This window comes from Phacochoerus africanus, chromosome 2 (assembly GCF_016906955.1).
Source record: "Phacochoerus africanus isolate WHEZ1 chromosome 2, ROS_Pafr_v1, whole genome shotgun sequence".
Taxonomy (NCBI): domain Eukaryota; kingdom Metazoa; phylum Chordata; class Mammalia; order Artiodactyla; family Suidae; genus Phacochoerus; species Phacochoerus africanus.
In genome coordinates this window covers 73,997,087-74,017,984 of record NC_062545.1, presented here as the reverse complement: position 1 = coordinate 74,017,984, position 20,898 = coordinate 73,997,087, and the positions used below count along the sequence as shown (strand labels likewise).

At 36.8% G+C, this 20,898-nt stretch overlaps 1 protein-coding gene and 1 pseudogene across 1 annotated transcript in view; one reads left to right on the top strand and one right to left on the bottom strand.

Moving 5' to 3' along the window:
- Positions 1–20,898, top strand: part of SEC63 (SEC63 homolog, protein translocation regulator) — a 74,415-nt gene that overhangs the window by 17,162 nt on the left and 36,355 nt on the right. The window contains exons 2-4 of the mRNA XM_047762155.1: positions 8,816–8,915; positions 15,375–15,489; positions 17,279–17,391. Coding sequence (XP_047618111.1) covers positions 8,816–8,915; positions 15,375–15,489; positions 17,279–17,391 — 328 coding nt within the window. The remainder of the gene's footprint in view (positions 1–8,815; positions 8,916–15,374; positions 15,490–17,278; positions 17,392–20,898) is intronic.
- LOC125121435 (60S ribosomal protein L23a-like) lies at positions 7,375–8,397 on the bottom strand (annotated as a pseudogene).

Below are 20,898 nucleotides of genomic sequence, written 5' to 3'. Positions count from 1 at the left end.
GCATTTATGTGCTACACTCTTTAATTCTGAAGTCCTTGCAGTAGTTTTATTTGTAGTACTTTTTTTTTTCTTGTCTGTAAACTTTGTTTCACCAGATTTTTTATTAGAGGTATCACCTAATCATTTGTTTTTAGCTACTCCTTGTTCCTAAATTTTTTGACTTGGATTTCTTCATATTACATTTTCTGCTTAGGAGATATAGCCAGGTCTGGTTAAGTTAATGAGAATATGGACACAATTTATTTTAGCTGCTTTTGAGATTTGTCAAGGCAGTTTAACTATTCTTTGATTAAGGCAGGCGATTAAAATAACATAATTAAGTGCATAGGGCTATGAATTTAAACCTGGGCACAAGACCCAACTGTATTCTTTAGTGGTTATTTCTGATTCCTTTGGTACCCTTTGCAACTTTGGGCACATTATTTAACCTCTCTGAGCCTCAGTTTTTGTTTTTTGTTTTTTTTTTAAGTATAATGCATGCATGCATCCATACCCCCAGTGTCGTTTGGAGGTCTAAATGAGATAATTCAGGCATTCAGCAAATATTTATTAAGTGCCTACTATTTGCCCGGCGTTAAGTTAGGCAGTAGAACATACGGGTGAACAATATAGACAGGATCCCTGTTCTCTTGACTCTCATATCTAGTGGGGTGGGAGATAATTGATGTACTATGTATAAACAATAAAAAATGTCAGATAGTGATAAATATTGTATAGAGAAGTGGAATGTTCAGAGAAACTTTTCTTGAGAAAATTTCTTCAAGCCAAGTGACAGAAGGGAGCCAACCCTTCAAAGATCTGAATTGAATGAAAAAACTTTTTTCAGGTTGGGGAAACAGTTGTGTACAAAGTCTTAAAGGCAAGGAAGAATTGAATATATTACAGAAACAGAGAAGACCAAAGTGGCAGGAGTGTGGCAAGTGAGGAGAAGAATCTGGGATAAAGTCAGAAAGGGAGCTGGGGTGCTGATCATGTCTGTAAGCCAGGTGTGAAGCTTGGGCTTTGTTTTGGGTGCACTGGGAAGCTCTAAATTTCTAATGGAGAAGTTGACAATGTCTCCTATTTCTTAATGAGGTGGGAAAAAAAGGTTTTTGGCCAGCTCGAATATATATCCTTTTAAGGATGAAGTCATATCTACTTAAAATGTTTAATTGATACATTTTAGTTGCATATTTAAAAATCATCTACTACAAAATGTAGGACTTGAAAAATTCAGTTTTATCCCCTTATATTTCAGGAAGCAATTATTGTTCATACTCATGTGTTCAACCTCAGTGTCTTTGTAATCACCAGAGCTATTTTATGACATAGTCATCTAAGAGTTTTTTTGGAATGTATACATTTTTATCTGCATTTGTTTGGGATATAGTACTTTTGGGTTCACTGGAAATTTTATTTCAAGCTACATCTGTAGCATTATGTAACATTAGGTGTTTGACCATCCTGTAGGCATATATTTTTAATCTCCATAATGTAACCGCTTTTTTTTCAGGTGTTCTTTACAAAGTTTGCTTACAGTGACGGCTGACACTTGTAAGATATACTTCCAGGGATAATTGTGGAATATCTAAATTTTTTATTTTTGCCTTCAGAGGCCCTCTAAGTATGCCAGAATACCATTAATTGAGATTGTTGTGGGCTGTCTTCCTCTAACTTTCTTTGTTTTGTCTTTTATAATAATCAAGCCCCCAGTCTCCCCCTCCCTCAAGGTGTTCATAAGTACTCAAATAAATAGTGATTCTCTTTGCCTGCCGGAAAACTTATAGGGGAATGGAAAAAAAAGTAATTGTTGCCTTATCATCCCCAGCCTTTCCTTTCTTCTTTCACTCCGTAACATTCAACTTGCTTTCCATGATCCCTCTATAGCTATGTGTTTTGGTGTGTGTGTGTGTGTGTGTGTGTGTGTGTGTGTGTGTGTGTGTGTGTGTGTTTAATATTGTCTCTAGAGGGGAGACGCTTTTGGCATCTAGTGGATAGAGACTGTAATGTAGCCAAATAACCTCTAATGCACAGGACAGCTGTCCACAGTTTCGTAGTCCAAAATGTCAGTAGTGCTGGGGCTAAAAATCTCTGCTCTATGGTACTTGTTTCAGTACTATAAAGGGAAAATAAAATTGAGGTGGATAAGTGTATGCTATAGTTGTATGTTGCTATCCAGTCAAGTACCAGCTGAATAGTTCTTGATCTATTTGAACTACTTGGTTTGTATTGATTTGCACTTACGTTGCACTTACATAGTCTTTCGGCATTTGGTATAGAGGGTTCTGAACTTTGGTGGTATGGTGGTTCTACTCTGATCCAAACTGTTTTCAGTTGCCTTCTGGGTTTCCTTCTCCACTGTCAGTGTATGCATAGTGGGTAGGGGGCAACTGAGCTTCGGGTTTCTGAAATCCTTCCAATTTAGGTAATCTGTGATTGTGTGTACTGGGTAGTGGTGATAGTGAGTAGTGTTTAGTCTAGTCAAACCTCTACCCCAAATCTAAATGGTTCTGACTTGAGAATGACACATCATGGCTAACTATTCAGATTCAGATTAAGAGCATAACAGAAGCTTTAGTTTCTTAGTCTTTTTTGAGATTAGGATGACTAGGTTTTGGTGGTCTAGAGCAATGATTCTGAATTTTCCATTTCCAAATTATCATTTTCATGCCTTTTCTATTTTAAAGCATCCTGGGAACTAAACTGCACTATATAGTGAAATGTTTCCTATTTTTTAAATTAATAATTTAAATTAAGAATTTTAAGTTAATAATTGGCCCAATAATGAGTGAACCAGTATCATCACATTGAGGTAATATATTCTCAACTAGCTGCAGAGAGAATTTGAGTAGCTGGAAAACTAATGTATAGTCTCTTCTAGACTCTTTGGAATATTGAATATAAGCTTTTGATTCTTGTTATTACTTTCTTGGACATCTTAGGGATTTAGGAGTAGTTTTAGGAATCACTGAATTTTGGAAAGAAGTGTGGTAGATTTTATTTTCTTAAGGTAAGTTATCTCTGTATCATTAAGCTTTATTAATTTTAGTAATCTGTATTGCAAGGCATATTCTTAAAATTTATGTCTCAGTGATTTTTATAATCCTTGAAATTTCGAAATGTCTGTTGATATATTTATTTGAACTGAAAAAAGAAGTCAGACTTTTTTGGACCAGGTTTGATTTGCCTAACTGGTTTAGCAGTGAGGACTGCCTTTACCAATTAGGTTATACAGCATATATTTTTTCTATAAATTGAATGATTTACGATAATCTGCAGTTTCAGGTTTTGACAAAATACAAGGTAGAAGATAATGCTCTTCTGGTTATCATTGTGTCATATTGGCAAAAGTGTGTACTTTTTATTTTTAAAAATAAGTTTTAGTCTTTAGAGTTTTAACTCTTTGAACATATGAGATATTTACAAGTTGCTTGTGGTGAAAGTGTAACATATTTTACTCTTATTTTAGTAATATATCAATTCGTAATATTTAAGTTCCCTTGCTAACACACACACAGTAGCATTAGAAATTTTAACATGTATGGTGTTCACATTGTGGCTCAGTGAGTTAAGAACCTGACATAGTATCTGTGAGGATGTGGGTTTGATCCCTGGCCTTGCTTAATGGGTTAAAGATTGGACCTTGCCACAAGTTGCAGGGTAGGTCACAGATGCAGCTCAGATCCAGTGTTGCTGTGGTGTAGGCCTACAGCTCCAATTCGATCCCTAGCCCAGGAACTTACATATGCTGCAGGTGCCACCTTAAGAAAAAAAAAAAAGATGGAGTTCCCGTAGTGGCTCAGTGGTTAACCAATCTGACCAGGAACCATGAGGTTGTTGGTTCGATCCCTGGCCTTGCTCAGTGGGTTAAGGATCCGGCGTTTTCGTGAGCTGTGGTTAGGTCGAGGATTCGGCTCGGATCCCGCATTGCTGTGGCTGTGGTCTAGGCCAGTGGCTACTGCTCCAATTAGACCTCTAGCCTGGGAACCTCCATGTGTCACGGGTGTGGCCCTAGAAAAGACAAAAAAAACCCAAAAAACAAAAGACAAAGTCAAAAAACAAACACACAAAAAAACAAAAAAAAAGAAAAAAGAAAATTTAACATGTAAAACCTTATGATGTTAAACTTTACTATGATAAACTTACTCGTGTTCTTTGGTAATATGTGCCATAGCATTTAAAAGTGAAATGTCTTGAGGACTGCCTGCAACTTACTCTATGGAAAGGGGAGGAGGAGGGAAAGAAGGAACTAGAAATAAAGGCAAGAATTGCAAAATGTTAGTAGATTTAGGTGGAGGATATTGTTCATTGTAATATTCTTTCAGTTTTTCTGAAGGTTTGAAAATTTTTAATATAAAATTTGGGGGAAAAAGTCACAGGGAATAAAACAAATTAATTTTAAGAGGTATGTGTCAGTATTATAAGAAATGATTTACTAGGATAAAAATATATTACATTATGGTAAAATTATGTGGGGGAAGTAGAGTGAAGGGCTTATTCATGAATTCTTATAAATGGATGAAGGTGGGTATGAAATTGCTATGGTTTTTAGATTTCATTGGTACAAGAGAAGGAACAGTTTTATTTTAAAATGTCAACTTGTTTTAAAAATGACATCTATTGCAACTCTTCAAAATTACAATGAAAATTTTGGATGCCAAATTAGAATTCTACAAAAAAGTACATGATTTAAAAAAATTCTTTTGTGATAAGCAAGCACACAGGTCTGGCTAACATTTTCAGCTCTTCAGGTTCTAGGAATATGGTGCTAAGAGTTCTCTTGGTTATACTATGGACTGGCAGGTCATTCTGCATGACAGATGGATGTGACTGCTTTAGGCAAGGCACTGTATAGCTTATGAAGCACAACCATAATAACCTGCCCCCAAATCCGGACTACTCCCACAGGCATATAAACTTTATTTTCAGCTGCTAAGGGCAAGCAAAATATGTTGTTATGTCATTTTTTAAATCACAGAATTGTTTTATCACCTTGTAATTTCCTTTTTCTATAAATGTGAATAATTTCTTTAAAAACTGTATCATAAGTTAATTATATTACTTAGGTAATTTTTGCTCGCTGTGAAACTAGTAATTTTATAAACTAGAAGTGTATAAATGAATTTCTTCCTTTTCTAAGTGTCTTTTATTTATTTTTTCTTTTTAGGGCCGCATGTGCAGTACATGAAAGTTCCCAGGCAAGGAGTCGAATTGGAGCCGCAGCCACTGGCCTGTGCTACAGCCATAGCAATGTAGGATCTGAGAAGAGTCTGTGACCTAAAACACAGTTCATGGCAACCCCAGATCCTCAACCCACTGAGCAAGGCCAGGGATTGAACCTGTGTCCTCATGGATCCTAGTAGATTCATTTCCACTGAGCCACAATGGGAACTCCATTCCAAATGTCTTTTAAAAACTGTCTGGAGGGACTTTGTAATAGTTTGACTTGAGGTCATTCATGTAGAATTTTGGAATATGTGCTATGAGTGTTTAGTTGTACTGGAAGTCACTGTGTTACTGTGTAAACCATACCCTCTAGTACTTATTGATTGACTTAAATATTCTCATAAAATGTTAAGGTGTTAATTTTGGATGTTAGAATGAGGCATACAAGGTGCATGTACACATTGTGCAAGACTTTGGGGGCTGAAAACCACGTGTACTTTCTCTTGAATTGAAATATTGGGAGAATATCATTCCTTTGAATAGATAAAGCTATCTGGTTAATAAAGAGACTTCAGAATTGTTCTTATAACCTTATCAGATATTTCCTTGGTTTTATACTTAAAATGGGAGACTGTGGAGGCTTAATTTAATGAAATACAGATTAAAAAATCAGTGGTAGTTTCAATATTGTCAATAATTTATCCAGGAAAATCAGAAAATTGACATGATTGCATTTCGTTTTCAGACCTGTTCAAGTTTTGTCACTTGTCTTAATGATGTCCCTTATAGCAACAGATCCATTTTGCAATCACACATCACATTTAGTTGACATGTTTCTTTAGTCTTCTTCAATCTGGAACAGTTCTTCAGTTTTTCCTTGACTTTGAGGACGCAGGCCGATTATTTTGTAGAGCGAACCTGAATTTTTGTTGTCTGGTGTTTTCTCATGATTAGATTCAAGTTGTGTATCTTAGAGAAGAATTTCACAAAACTGATTCTTTGTTCTTCTCATTGCATTCTCTCAAGTGCTGTATGATTGCATTTTGTCTCATTGCTAGTGATGTTCACTGATCACCTGATTACTATTTTGTCTGCTGGATTTTCTGAATTAGTTTCCTATTGTTGCTTTAACAAACCACAACACACCACAACCTTAGTAGCTTAATATAACACAAATTTATTCTCTTATGGTTCTGGAGGCCAGAATTCCAAGATAGGTTTTTCTGGGCCAGTGATGGTGTTGGCAGGGCAGGTTCTTTCTGGAGGGTTTAGATTGGAGTCCTGGTCTCTTTGAGCTTCTAGAGACACCCTGTATTCTTTGACGTGTGGCCCCTCCCTCCATCTTCAAAGGACCTCTCTCCAACCTCTGCTCCCATTGTTATATTCTCTTCTCTGTCTTTGACTCTCCTGCTTCCTTATAAGGACCCCTGTGATTATACTGGGACCACTCAGATAATATAGTATAATCTTATCACAAATCTTTAATTTAGTCACATTTGTGAAGTCCCTTTTGCCATGTGGGATAATATGTTCACTGATTCTGGGTGGGATATGGTAGACATCTTGGAGGGGGGCAATTATTCAGCCTATCACAGTTCCCCACTGTAAAATCATTCTTTCCCTTTCGTGAGATTTTGTGGGAAGATACTTGGATCTCTGGTTCCTGTTAGTGGAGAATGCTGTTTAGAAATCAAGATCTGAATGCTAGATGGGCTATTGAGATGTCATTGTTTCTAGGCTCACTTAATAGAGTTAGGACATATGTATGCATGTATGTAGATCTACATCTGTATTTCTCTATTAAAAGATATTAATCGGTTCATACCGATATTTTCAGTTCCAGTCCCACACCACAGAGTTCATTCATGTTTTCTAATTTTTCGTATATGTAACTCCTTGCTTTGACAGTGAAAAACTGATTCCAGTTATCCTTAATTGTTAACTTACTTGATCAGTCCCCTCCATATTACCAGTCTCCTTTTCTGCCACCACTCCTTCTGCTACATGGATCACTCTTCAGAACATATGGTTCTGATACTTCCTACCACATAGCTCTCTCATGGATTCTTTCCTCAAAGCATGGCGATAACAGGGTAGTTGGACTTCTTACATGGCAGCTTTGGAACATTCTATTATATGCAAAGATCTTTTACTAATCTGACATCTCATTTAAGGACTTTGATTTTATAGGTTTTTTTTTTAATATTGTGAAAAAATTTTTATTTAATATTAGCCAGCTGGACTCAGTTTAAATGATCTTGTTCTTTTGGCAACATGCAAAGCATCATAGTCAGGAACCAGTCAAACATATACTTTCTTCTCTCCATCAGGCCTGATCCAGGGTGTTGACCTTGGCCTTATCAGTGCTGTAGAGCTTCTTCACAGTCTGTTTGTTCTGGTGCTTGTTGGCTTTGGTATCCTTAATGAACACAAATGTGTTGCTGTCTCTGTCTCCTTCCTGGCCACTCAGTGCTCAGGGGGACATAGTTGTTAAGATTCTTGCTCTTCCAAGCATAATTGGGCTGCCTTTGGAGTGTCTTGGGCCACCAGAAGGTGGGTTACATGCAGATCTTCTTTTTCACCTTTTTTTTTTTTTTGTGGCTGTGAATGCTTTTTTGCATTGTTGCCTTTTTGGCCTTCCAAGCTTTTGTTTTGCCTTTGGCTTTGGGAGTGGCAGGGGCTTCTTTTTTGCTTTCTGCATGTCATCTTCATAAAAAGGTAGATTTTTATTTTAAAACTTACTTAAATTTTTTTTTTAACTTTTGGGGAGTTATTCAAACCAAGTGATTGTGGTGAGCTTAGTAAAATGATATGTTATATTTTGGCTTTGGTTTAATTCCTTTTTAGTTGAATTACAGATTTTTCCTGGGGACTAAAATAATAACTTTTGTCATAACTCTTTTATTTATTTATTTATTTTTTTGTTTTTATTTGCCATTTATTGGACCGCTCCCGCGGCGTATGGAGGTTCCCAGGCTAGGGGTTGAATCGGAGCTGTAGCCATCAGCCCACGCCAGAGCCACAGCAACTCGGGATCCGAGCCGTGTCTGCAGCCTACACAACAGCTCACAGCAACACCGGGTCCTTGACCCACTGAGGGAGACTGGGGATCGAACCCACAACCTCATGGTTCCTAGTTGGATTCGTTAATCACTGAGCCACGACGTGAACTCCTTATTATAACTCTTAGATAAACCTATTTTAACTTCTTATGGGTTTGGGTGACTTCTCATTTAACATAATTATTTTCATGTTCAAAGACTGTCATTTCTGCTTAGCTTCCTTAATAAAGTGTACATTCCAACTATTTTATACTTTTGTTTACTTCTTATAGCAGAAGGGAAAGGAGGAAAGAATTTTTTAGAAATTACTGATTATGTAACTAATATTTTGGATTCAAGTCACTTTTTAAGTTTTTCAATTAGAATTTAAGTCTCACATGAAAAACGGTTGCCTGGTAGTTGAATAAAATTTTCCAGATAGATCATTTGTTCTAAGTGGTAGAAAATTTGGCTTATTTTGTGAATTGTTCTTAAAAGGTTTAAATAGCACTTTCATGTTCAAATAAAATGTTAGCATGATAATGAAGGCTAGTATGGTGTTAATTCTAGTTTTGCCTTCATTGTGAAAATGGTTTAACTTATCACCTTATTTTTCTTTTTTTTGACAGAGCAAAATCGGTTAAAGAATATCAGAAAAGTATATGGAAGATGTATGTGGTATCGTTTACGGTTATTAAAACCCCAGCCAAATATTATTCCTACAGTAAAGTAAGTAATTGGTTTCAATAAAAAATCATACTTTGTGCTTACTCTTTGCTAGGTGTCATCTAAAATAGAGGTATAATGATGAATAAAACATGTCTATAAAGAAATTGTAGCCTTAGTAAGGCTAAGATGTGATTTGTAAATTTGAGAGCAATGTCAAGAGTGGTTTAGAAGTTCAAAGGGGAGAGAGCATACTTCTGACTTGGGAGAGGATGGGGAGGAGTTCAAATCTTGAAGGAAGACCTCACATATCTTATGTCAGGATTTGAATTTTATCTTAAAGACTACGGGGAAATCTTTAAAAGATTGTCAAAAGCATGGAAGTGACACAGTCAAGTTTGCATTTCATGAAAATTGAATTTTACGGAGCATAAACTATGTGCCAGGTGCTGTGCTAGGGTTTTATATGCTATCTCATTGGTTTTATATTAACTTCAAGGTTGATGTTTTTGCTTTTTCTCAGATGAGGGAACTAAGAAGATGAGGTAACTTGACCAAGTTCCTACAGCCAGAAGTGGTGAAAAGGGAACCTAGTTCCCCTTTACTTTGGCAGACCAGTCTGCTTAAACAGGCCATTAGCATGTTTAATTAGAGCAGGCGTCTTTGGTTTTGCAAGGCTGTGGGGTATGCTGATTAGAGCCTAGGCTTTGGACCTTCACCCTGAGTCACTAGTTTAGTGGTAGAAAGTAATGGGAGGCGAAAGAGTTGCTATTATTGGAGGACTGTATCCTGTGAATTACCTACATGTTATCTATCCATTATTAGGAGGGCAAGACCTAACAGAGGAAATTAGTAAAAGTAGAACCAGTTTTTTTTTTTTTTAAAGGGCTGCACCCATGGCATATGGAGGTTCCCAGGCTAGGGGTCTAATTGGAACTACAGCTGCCATCCTACACCACAGCCACAGCAACACCGGATCCTTAACCCACTGAGCAAGGCCTGGGATCAAACCTACAACCTTGTGGTTCCTAGTCAGATTCGTTTCTGCTGCACCATGACGGGTGCAGCAGAAACGAATGAGTTATTTTTAAATCTTGGTTTAGATTATGATAGTTTTCAATATTTAAGGGGGTTTAAATAGTTTTCTTTGTGAAGTTTGACTATGGCTTAGTTCTTTTGTAGAGGGAGGGAAATCTTAGCTTTGGTGATAACAGTTCTTCAGTGGTGTGAAACTAAAAGGCAAAATTGATGTTTCAAGAGTAGTTTCACGTTCATTATTTCTTCTTTGCTGTTGCTTCTCATTTTAAATTAAACTTTTATGAGGCAACAGTGCAAATATTTTTGGCTTTCCAGTCTCTTATTTGTTGGACTTTGTGGGTATCTCAAACTCAGTTTTCAAGAGAAAAAACCTAACTGTGCTGTTTTTATTAGTGACTAGTAAAGAGATTTACTTAAATAGAAGTACAGATCAATGGATGTTTAAGTAAGGAAGAATTAAATAATACTGGTAAAAATTTAGATAAGGTCAGAAACTATCAAAACCTTTTTGCTACTTTTTTTGATGCAATTTTATTATTTTTTTTATAATGATCATAACAATCTAATTTCACAGGATTTCCATCCCACAGCCCAAGCATATCCCCCCACCCACCAAACCTTCTCCTCCAGAGACCATAAGTTTTTCAATGTCTGTGAATCAGCATCTGTTCTGCAAAGAAGTTCAGTCTGTCCTTTTTTCAGATTCCACATGTCAGTGAAAGCATTTGATGTTGGTGTCTCATTGTATGGCTGACTTCACTCAGCATGATAATTTCTAGGTCCAACCATGTTGCTAAAAATGCCGGTATTCTTTTTAATGGCTGAGTAATATTCCATGGTGTATATGTACCACATCTTCTTGATCCACTCCTCTGTTGATGGACATTTAGGTTGTTTCCATGTCTTGGCTATTGTATATAGTGATGCAGTGAACATCGGACTACATGTGTCTTTGCGAGTCGTGGTTTTCTCTGGATAGATGCCCAGGAGTGGGATTGCTGGCTGAAATGGTAGTTCTACGTTTAGTTTTCTGAGGAAATCTCCATACTGTTTTCCACAGTGGTTGCACCAATTTACAATCCCACCAACAGTGTCATAGGGTTCCTTTTTCTCCACACCCTCTCTCACACTTATTGTTTGTAGACTTTTGGATGATGGCCATTCTGGCTGGTGTAAGGTGGTACCTCATAGTTTTTTTGATTTGCATTTCTCTAATAATGAGTGATGTTGAACATTTTTTCATGTGTTTTTTGGCCATCTGTATGTCTTCTTTGGAGAACTGTCTGTTTAGATCTTCTGCCCATTTTTGGATGGGGTTGTTTGTTTTTTTGGTATGGGGCTGCAGAAGGTGTTTATACATTTTGGAGATTAATCCCTTGTCCTTTTTTCTACTTAACCTTGAAGTATCCTTTCAAAATTAAGCAATCATTGTGTAATACTCTAATTTCTGGAAGCTGCTTCCAAAATGACTTTTAAAGTATGCTTAAAAAACACAAGGAGTTCCTACTGTGGTGCAGTGTGTTAAGAATCTAACTGCGGCAGCTCAAATTTCTGTGGAAGCTTGATCTCTGGTCCAGCACAGTGGGTTGAAGGAAGAAAACACAAGACTTCAAGTTAATTACTGAAGCCATAAGTAGAGAAAATGCTAATCTTTTCAAAGAAACTAAACATGCTTTTAAACAATCCGTGGGGGGTTGGAGTGGAGTTCCCACTGTGGCTCAATGGGTTATAGCCCAACTACTATCCATGAGGATTTGGGTTAGATCTTTGGCCTTGCTTAGTGGGTTAGGGATCTGGTGTTGCCATATGTGGCACAGGCCTCAGATGTGGCTTGGATCCTGTGTTGCTGTGACTGGTGTAGGCTGGCAGCTGGAGCTCCTTTTTGACCCCTACCCTGGAACTTCCAAATGCCATGGGTGCAGCCCTTAAAAAAAAACAAAAAGAAGCAGGGGGAAAAAAATTGGGAAATAAAGGAGTTCCCTGGCGGCCTGGTTAAGGATTCATACTGTTACTGCTGTGGCTCCAGTCACTACTGTAGTGCAGGTTTCATCCCTGACCTGGGATTATCTGGATGCCATGGTGAGGTCAAAAAAAAAAAATTGGGCCCAGAGTGTGATGTAATCCATTATATTTCTACCTTTGCTTTAGGAAATCAGAGCATGGTTTTCTTGGTTGTGGTAGTTTCCATCAGCCTAGGGATTCTGTCATGAACCTCTCCTCTCCCTTGATTCTTTGGCTCAGAGAGCCAGATGCTACACATAGTGCATCTAACATGGGATGTAGGATAGGTGAGGGGTTTGATCCCTTTCTCTTCTACCCTTGTTTGCTTTAAAAATTTTACTTTAGTGATTTTTAATTTCACCTTTATCTTTGTTTTCTGAGCTTTGTAGCATTTTTGGAAAATTGGCAAAATGTGGCATTATTAAATTTGTGGAAATAGAATATATTTAGCAAACTTTAGGTTTGAATCAGAAGTTACTATTTTGTTATTCATTCAATAAGTATTTGTTGAGTGCCCAGTATGTATGTGTCAGGTATCATGTACTAGGTGCTGATATACTGTGGTTAACAGATACTGGCAAGTTAATAAATAATCATAATAGAGTCTAATGAGGGTTGTGGGAGGAGGGCGTGCCAGCCGTGAAAAAGCAGAGATAGGGCTCTTAACTCTGGCTTGAGACAGAAGACTTCCTTGAATAAGTGAGGTCCAGGCTGAGAGCTGAGACTTAGGTGAGAGTTACTAGTAACAGCCAATAACTACCATGAATTGATTGTTTACTATCTGTGAGGCACCTTCTAGGTGCTTTATATACCTAATCTCTAATTCTCAAACCCACCCTAAAAGTTGGAAACTGAGCTGTAAAAGACTAAGCAACTTGCCAGGATTCCTTAGTTAATAAGTGGTAAAGCTGGGATTTGACTTAAGGTAGTTTTGCCCCAGAGCTTGTGTTCTAAACCACCTGTCTCTAGATAGTGAGGTAAAAGTGGGAATATTCCAACGAGGGCTCCCTCTTTGTCTCTGGGCATACAGACAGTATGAAAAGCAGCTTGCAGTAGCATGTCTTTTATAAGGTTTAGAGCATTAGTTTGGCCAGATGGAAAGAAATTTGCATCTGAGTGCCATCTGTGTTTGTTAGTCTCAGGTTAGTCAGAACTGAATAAGATCCTGTCCATGTGCTCAAAGAGTTTGCAACGAGTCAGAGGAGGAAGGTCATGGTTTGTGCTTCTTTGTGACTGAAACTGTGTTCTCCCCATTGATCCTCTTGACAGCAGTTAAGGATTGCTTCTTGGAGGGTAGATAATCTGAGTTGTCTTGAAGGATGAATATAGTTTGGATATGCATAGATAGGGAGTGGAAAGACCCAAGAGAGCAAAAGCATGGTGATGGGAAAGACTTAGGGAACTTTGGGAGATGGGGATTTAATTTTGTTTGAAAAACCAGAGTGATCAGAGTTAAGGAGGTGTGTTGGAACTGGTTCTCAGAAGCTTATTCCAAGTCAACACGTTTAAGCTATGTTCCTACTAAGAGACCTTAAACACATGGAATGCTTTCTTTCAGTATTTGAAAATAAATTGCTTTAGTTTTGTTTGATTAGACTTATGATTCGTTTATCTCTTTAACAATCCCTACTTAATGTAACAAATTTTGCTACAAATGGTATAAAAAATAAAATTATTCAGGAGTTCCCGTTGTGGTGCATCGGAGATGAATCCGACTAGGAACCATGAGGTTGTGGGTTTGGTCCCTGGCCTTGCTCAGTGGGTTAAGAATCTGGCATTGCTGTGAACTGTGATGTAGGTGGTAGACGTGACTCGGATCTGGCGTTACTCTGGCTCTGGCATAGGCAGCAACAGCTCCGATTAGACCTCTAGCCTCAGAACCTCCATGTGCCATGGGTGCGGCCCTAAAAAAAAGACGAAGAATAAAAAATAAAAAAGTAAAATAAAAATAATTTACTTCTCTTTTTAACAGTAATCTTCTGTGGCAAGTAATTTTTTTTTATTTTTTTGTCTTTTGTTGTTGTTGTTGTTGTTGCTATTTCTTGGGCCGCACCCGCGGCATATGGAGGTTCCCAGGCTAGGGGTCGAATCGGAGCTGTAGCCACCGGCCTACGCCAGAGCCACAGCCACGCGGGATCCGAGCCGCGTCTGCAACCTACACCACAGCTCACGGCAACGCCGGATCGTTAACCCACTGAGCAAGGGCAGGGACCGAACCCACAACCTCATGGTTCTTAGTCGGATTCGTTAACCACTGCGCCACAACGGGAACTCCTGTAGCAAGTAATTTTAATGGCTAGATAGTATTTCTTTGTGGATATACTACTGTTATTTATCTTTTGATGAACATTTATGTGTATGTGTTTTTCGCTCTTTACTTTAGAAACTTAATTTCTTTCCTTCTGAATTTCTTAAAGTGGAGTAGATTGATTGTTAAAAAGGTATATACTTCTTTAGGGCATTTGTTATTGCCAGATATTCCTTCAGAGTGTAGAGTGTATGGGAGCCCTTTTTTTTTTTTAGCCTCTCCAACACTGGTAATATCAGTCTTTTAAATATTTTTACTAAATAGAACATATCAAAGAGAAAAAATTAGGTTTTTTCAAACTGTATGTTCTTTTATATTTTTTTTAACTTGTTAGGCACATCTTTCTATGTCTATTAGCTAAAAATGTTCCATTGTGTGACTATAACTTGGTCTCCTATAATTGGTTTATTTGATTAGTTCTCTGTGAATGGACATTAAGGTTGTTTTCAAATTTCTACTGTTATAAATAAGGCTGTTTATTTATTTTGCCCAATTGACCTATTTTTGGTAGTTTACTAAAAGTGTAATTACAAGGTCAAGAGCAATTCTTTTTTACGTTAAATGGTTAACTGAATATTAATATATTTTGATCTAATGTCGGGGGTCCAAAAGGTTAATGAGGTGAATTAACTTCTTACCAAAAATTCTGCAAATGGTAACTGAGAGAATATTACACGCCAGGCACTGCTTTATTCTAGAGAACTTAAAGGTGAAAAAAGACACTGTCCTTGCTGTGACAGCTTACAACTCAGTGATTATAGAATTTGAGTCAATACCACAGTGGTAGATGAGACTGCTTTATTTTTTAAATTTTTTTATTTTTTGCTATTTCTTGGGCCGCACCCGCGGCATATGGAGGTTCCCAGGCCAGGGGTCGAATCGGAGCTGTAGCCACCGGCCTACGCCGGAGCCACAGCCACGCGGGATCCGAGCTGCGTCTGCAACCTACACCGCAGCTCATGGCAATGCCGGATCGTTAACCCACTGAGCAAGGGCAGGGACTGAACCCGCAACCTCATGGTTCCTAGTCGGATTCGTTAACCACTGCGCCATGACGGGAACTCCTGAGACTGCTTTAGATTGTTTTATGCCTTGATCTTGCCATACTGTCTTTAGAATCTTAAAGGAAAACCATGTAGATATATTTATACTTTACTTGTCTTTTTTCTGAACAGGAAAATAGTTCTGCTTGCAGGATGGGCATTGTTCTTATTCCTTGCATACAAAGTTTCCAAAACAGATCGAGAATATCAAGAATATAATCCATATGAAGTGTTAAATTTGGATCCTGTAAGTAGTATTTTTATATAATGTACATTATTTTAATGATCCTATGAAAATACTAAAGGTCCACATTCTAAAAGAAATTGAGCTGTACCTAAAGAAATCAGACTTTGGTCAGTTAAAATAAGATAACTAGTCCATTATTATTTTAATGTATTTATATTTTTTAAACTATAGATGTTGATTGTCATCCCATTAAGGGTTGGTTTGTAATTGCTAAAATGTAAAAATATTTGAAGATGAGATAAGTTAGCATATTTTAAAAGGTTGGTTTAATGCAAAGTTAAAACCATGTGGTTTATTGATGTTAGTTGGATGATGAAGGGCCCTGTGTTAGTTGACACTAAAGTAGTGTGTTAAATCTTTATGCGTAATAAAGAACTGGTGTCCCTGTCATAGAAATTCAGGTTAACCTTGAGTGGTTAACCTTGAGTGTACCTCTTAGGTGACCTTCTTGATTAAACTTGATTGATGGGTCACAGTAGAAAATTAAGTCTTTTATCAGTGGAAAGTTAGAACTGAAATGAATGCTAAAGATCATCTACTCTTTTTTTTTTTTTTTCTGATGGAGCAAATGGCCTAGAAAATTTGTGTCTTGTTTGGGGTCCCATAACTTCTTAGTGGTCAGGCTGAATCTGGTGCTCTTTTCATTTTTTTCCCCCCATAATACTCTCTTTTACTTCTAGTTTCTGCTTAGTAGATGGCTTGGTCCAGAGATTCATATAATACAAAGTAAGGAGTGTATTTATCTTCTAGTTTTCTGCTTTGTGGAAGAAAAGTTTACATATTGTCTGAATTTTCTTACTGTGATGATCATGACTATCAAGAGAGTTTTTTTAAGATTAAAATGTTTGGGAGTTCCCATCATGGCTCAGTGGTTAATGAATCTGACTAGGAACCATGGGGTTGCAGGTTCGATCCTTGGCCTTGCTCAGTGGGTTAAGGATCTGGCGTTGCCGTCAGCTGTGGTGTAGGTCGCAGGTGAGGCTTGGATCCCGCGTTGCTGTGGCTCTGGCGTAGGCCAGAGGCTATAGCTCCGATTCGACCCCTAGCCTGGGAACCTCCTTGTGCTGTGGGAGCAGCCCAAGAAATAGCAAATAAATAAATAAGTAATAAGTAAGTAAATAAATAAATAAATAAATAATGTTTGGAGGCAATTTACTGCCATAAAAATCAATATGAGAAATTTATTAATGGAAACTAGTTAGGAAACAACTAAGGTAAACTTACTAAATATTTCCTTAATATTAAAATATTAACAAGCAGGTGAAACCAAATATTCTTAAGGTTTCTTTTTCTTTTTTTGGCTGCACTTGCAGCATGTGGAATTTCCTGGGCCAAGGATGGAATCTGAGCTATTGTGACTTACGCCAGAGCTGCAGCAATGCCGGATCCTTAACCCAGTGCACCACAGATTATTTCTTACAAAGGAAGTTAACCTTTGATTTGAGGTTTTTTTTTTTAGCCAGACTTAATTTATTATGATCATTATTTGATATTTAAATGTCACTATCATTTTATTTTAGTGGCATTATATAATATCACTCTCAAGTCGGCGATGTCTAGGTTACTGCATGGTACATAATAGGTGGTCAATAAAACAAAATATATTGGACAAAGTAAATATTTTTATTCAAAAAATATCTGGGTGAAATTTATGGGGCAAGATATATATAGAATGAAGACTTTCTCTTTCTGAAAATATTGAATAGTTCAGTACTTGAAGTTCAAAGTGGTGTGGATTATTTTTATAGCCTTGTACTTATTTTTACTAAAACAAAACCTTTTCTTTTAGGGTGCAACAGTAGCAGAAATTAAGAAACAGTATCGTTTGCTATCACTTAAATATCATCCAGATAAAGGAGGTGATGAAGTTATGTTCATGAGAATAGCAAAAGCTTATGCAGCGTAAGTATTGTAGGACCTGTTACACATTTTTAAAAGTGGTAAAGATAGTTTTCTTTTTGAATTAAAATAGTAATAAATAAAATAGTTGTTGAACACTTTTATTAATTGCCTACCTCATATGTTGTTTGTCATTTATAGAACTGGCTGACAAGCCTCAAGTGGTAATTTAGCTAAACCTTAATCTTAAGTATGCAGTAGTGCTTTTACAAGTGTGAGTTGGTTAAATTAAGTAGTAAGTGATATGTTAATTGAGCTATTTTTGAAGCATCCTGATTAGAAGAGGATATACTTACATCCTGTTTTTATTTCTAGACTTTTAATTAGGTTAGATGTATTTCTCTTGTTTTGGAATTGTAGCTTATTTCATCTAAACTGTTTAAAGATGAGTTTAATTTTGGGGAAACAGGATAGAGATATGAAATTCAAAGAAGTTATTCCTTGAGTATTAATATTGTAAGAGGTAAAAAGTTAGCTGAACTCTTCAGGACTCATGATAGGTGTATCCTACATAGTTCTTATGTTGAATTAAAGAATAAAATAGAGATGTTATGTTATCTGTTTTTTGAGAACTCTGTGACTTATAATTTTTTAAGCTACCTTAAAAAATAGAAGTAAATAATAATAGAATATAATAGCAGACGGTGAAAGTGTAATGTGAATGACAGAAGTTTGGGAAATACTGTCTTAGGCATTTTTGTGCTTAATAAAAGTATATTGACCCTATCTCTTCTCTGCCTCCTAGCCCCCTTTTGTGGATTGCTTGCCAATCTATGTGACTATGATTCTGAAATCAAGCAGTACTTCAGGAGTTTCTGAAGCATGCACTACATTTTCCTTTCTACACAGCAGATATCCTCCAGACTGCTGTCCTTCAATTTGTACCTCCTTTTCATCTTTTTTCAGTGTGTCATCTCTTCAAGCATTTTTCTTTGTTGCACAAGTATTGCAGTGCCTTAGTTGCTGTCTTCAGATGATTTTCAGAGGAAGTCAGATAGCCAAGATTAATTAGTAGTTTTAATTTTGGCGCTTTTGGCGCAGGCTTTTTTTTTTTTTTTTTTTTTTTTGCCCCTCAGTTTTCAGGTATTGTAACATTTTCAAGTTCACGATTTTGTTCTTAGGTTACTGGACATCTGACTCTGTGATGTATGGTCACTATTCTAAAAAGTACAGAAGAGTAATATATAGCCTTTGCTTTTAACTCAGTTATATGATCAAGATGTAGAATGTTTTTTATGTAAAATGTCTTAAGTAGTTTATGGTCTGTTAGTCAAATGAAGAAGGAAAATGATTATGAAACCCAGAACTTTGAGTTATTGTAACTTAATGTAAGTTGATGAGTTAGAAGCATAAATTTTACTAAAGTTCTGAGTGATTGACTTGAAGCTACTCCCGTATGTGTAACACTAGTAGCCTAAGTTATGTATTCAAGCAGCTTGTGGAATGTAGTTACATGCTTTGATTTACAAAGTTTTTCAGAATTTGCTTTGGTTATTCAGGCTGGGTTCTCTTATTTGCTCATTGTAATAAACAAGCTGGGTCATTCCTGTTTCTTTAGAACAGACTGTAACTGAAAGGGAAGGAGGTGTGGGTATTTTTGAGAAGTTAGATCAACTATTGAATTCTCTAGCTGTCTTCTGAATATAGTTGGAATTTCGTTTTAGGATATAAAACTTGTCTTTAAATTACTTTATAATGATTGGACAGCATGGATTAACATCCTTGAAGCTATTTTAATTTTTAAAAACTTTTAAGTTTTTGTGTGTTCTTAACAAGTGGATTTGTAACTTGGCCCTACATAGCTAACTCAGGCCACAAATGTATAATTTAGTGAAAGCATTCTCTAGATCAGTATTTATAATCAGAGGTCTCTGAAATTGTATACAAAATTTCTGTGTATTTGTATATGTCCATTTTTTTTCCCCCCAGGGCAAGAGGGGCATAGATTTCATTAGATTTCTAATAGGATCTATGGTACAACATCCCTATCCCCAAAGTCAAGGGATGTAATCATGTTTAGGAAACTTTATACTCAATGAATTAAAGTTGTTGTTTAAGCTTGTTATGTATAAATGTCACTAAAACCACATAGTTTCTAGATCTTAGGAATGGTATTATACTGAAGCACTAATAAGTAACAAGATCGGCTGCTTTCTTACACTGATTTTTAAAAAAATTGATAATTCCTTTGACTATACAGGATAGTTCCTGTTACGTAACAGTTATACAAGGTGGTTTAATGAATAAGTTAATGGAATTTTGATCAGGTGTGTGTGGAGGTTGAAAAATCGAGTACTTCTGTGATAAAAGCTATGCTTTATTTTGCAAAATCTGAGGGCATTGTATAGAGAGCAGAACAGTTTATGGTGCTGTCATCATTAGAAGGGCAGAAGGGGGTAGAGAATCTAATTAGGAAACAATATTGCAAGTAACAATAGCTAAAGCTCTGACTGGGATGGACAACTGAGGGAAATAAGGGCAAAAATTTTTGAGAAACATCCCTCCCTTAGCAGAAAAAGAATCTTAATTTTTGTTAACTTTCAGTATCTCTAATAATGATTTTCATTGGCTCCTCTATTTTACTGTGGTCTAAGTAGAGTTACAGTTGAATAAGGACTAAAGATGTCAAGGTACTTGTTTTCATAAAGGATTAAATTGATAAGTTTAAAAATATTTTCAAATCATTGAAAAATTTTTGTTTTATTAAAAGTACTTCTGCATTCTCTCAACTTGGAGCCTTATTGAATAGAAAATATGTTGTATCTTAAGTGTATATATTCTAGGAAATATGACTAAAATTAGATTTGAACATAAACATACTCTTGCCTGTTGGTCTACACGAATGCCTTCCTTGTTATATTATTTGTTTGTGTGTGTGTGTGTGTGTCTCTCTGCCTCCTTGTCTCCTTAACAACATTGTAGAGCTTTTGAAGGAATTGAAAATTTCTTTCTTTCTTTTTGTTTTTTTTTAAACATCTTTATTGGGACCTGTAACAGAACCATTTTCACTCTGTGCCTTGAGCCAATGCCTAGGTCAGGGGTTATATTTATGTTTAGGTGTCACTTTCTTTCTTTTTTTTTTGGCTTTTTTAGGGCTGTACCTGCGGTATATGGAGGTTCCTGGGCTAGGGGTTGAATCAGAGCTGTAGCTGCAGGCCTGCGCCACAGCCACAGCAACACAGGATCCAAGCCACGTCTGTGACCTACACCACAGCTCACAGCAACGCCAGATTCTTAACTGAGTGAGGCCAGGGATCGAACCTGCGTCCTCATGGATGCTAGTCAGATTCGTTAACCACTGAGCCACATTGGGAACTCCAGTCAGTGTCCCTTTCATACTGTGTATGTTCAGAGGCTGTTGCTTTAGCAGGTATTTTCCTAGTCCTACTGGCAATTGGCTTAGAAAATTGTGATCTTAGCAGAATGCAAATGATCTTTTTCCACAGAAATGGAATTTTATAGGTGTTGTTCATTTTTTTTCTTTGAGAATGTGGTACCAGTTTGGGGGAT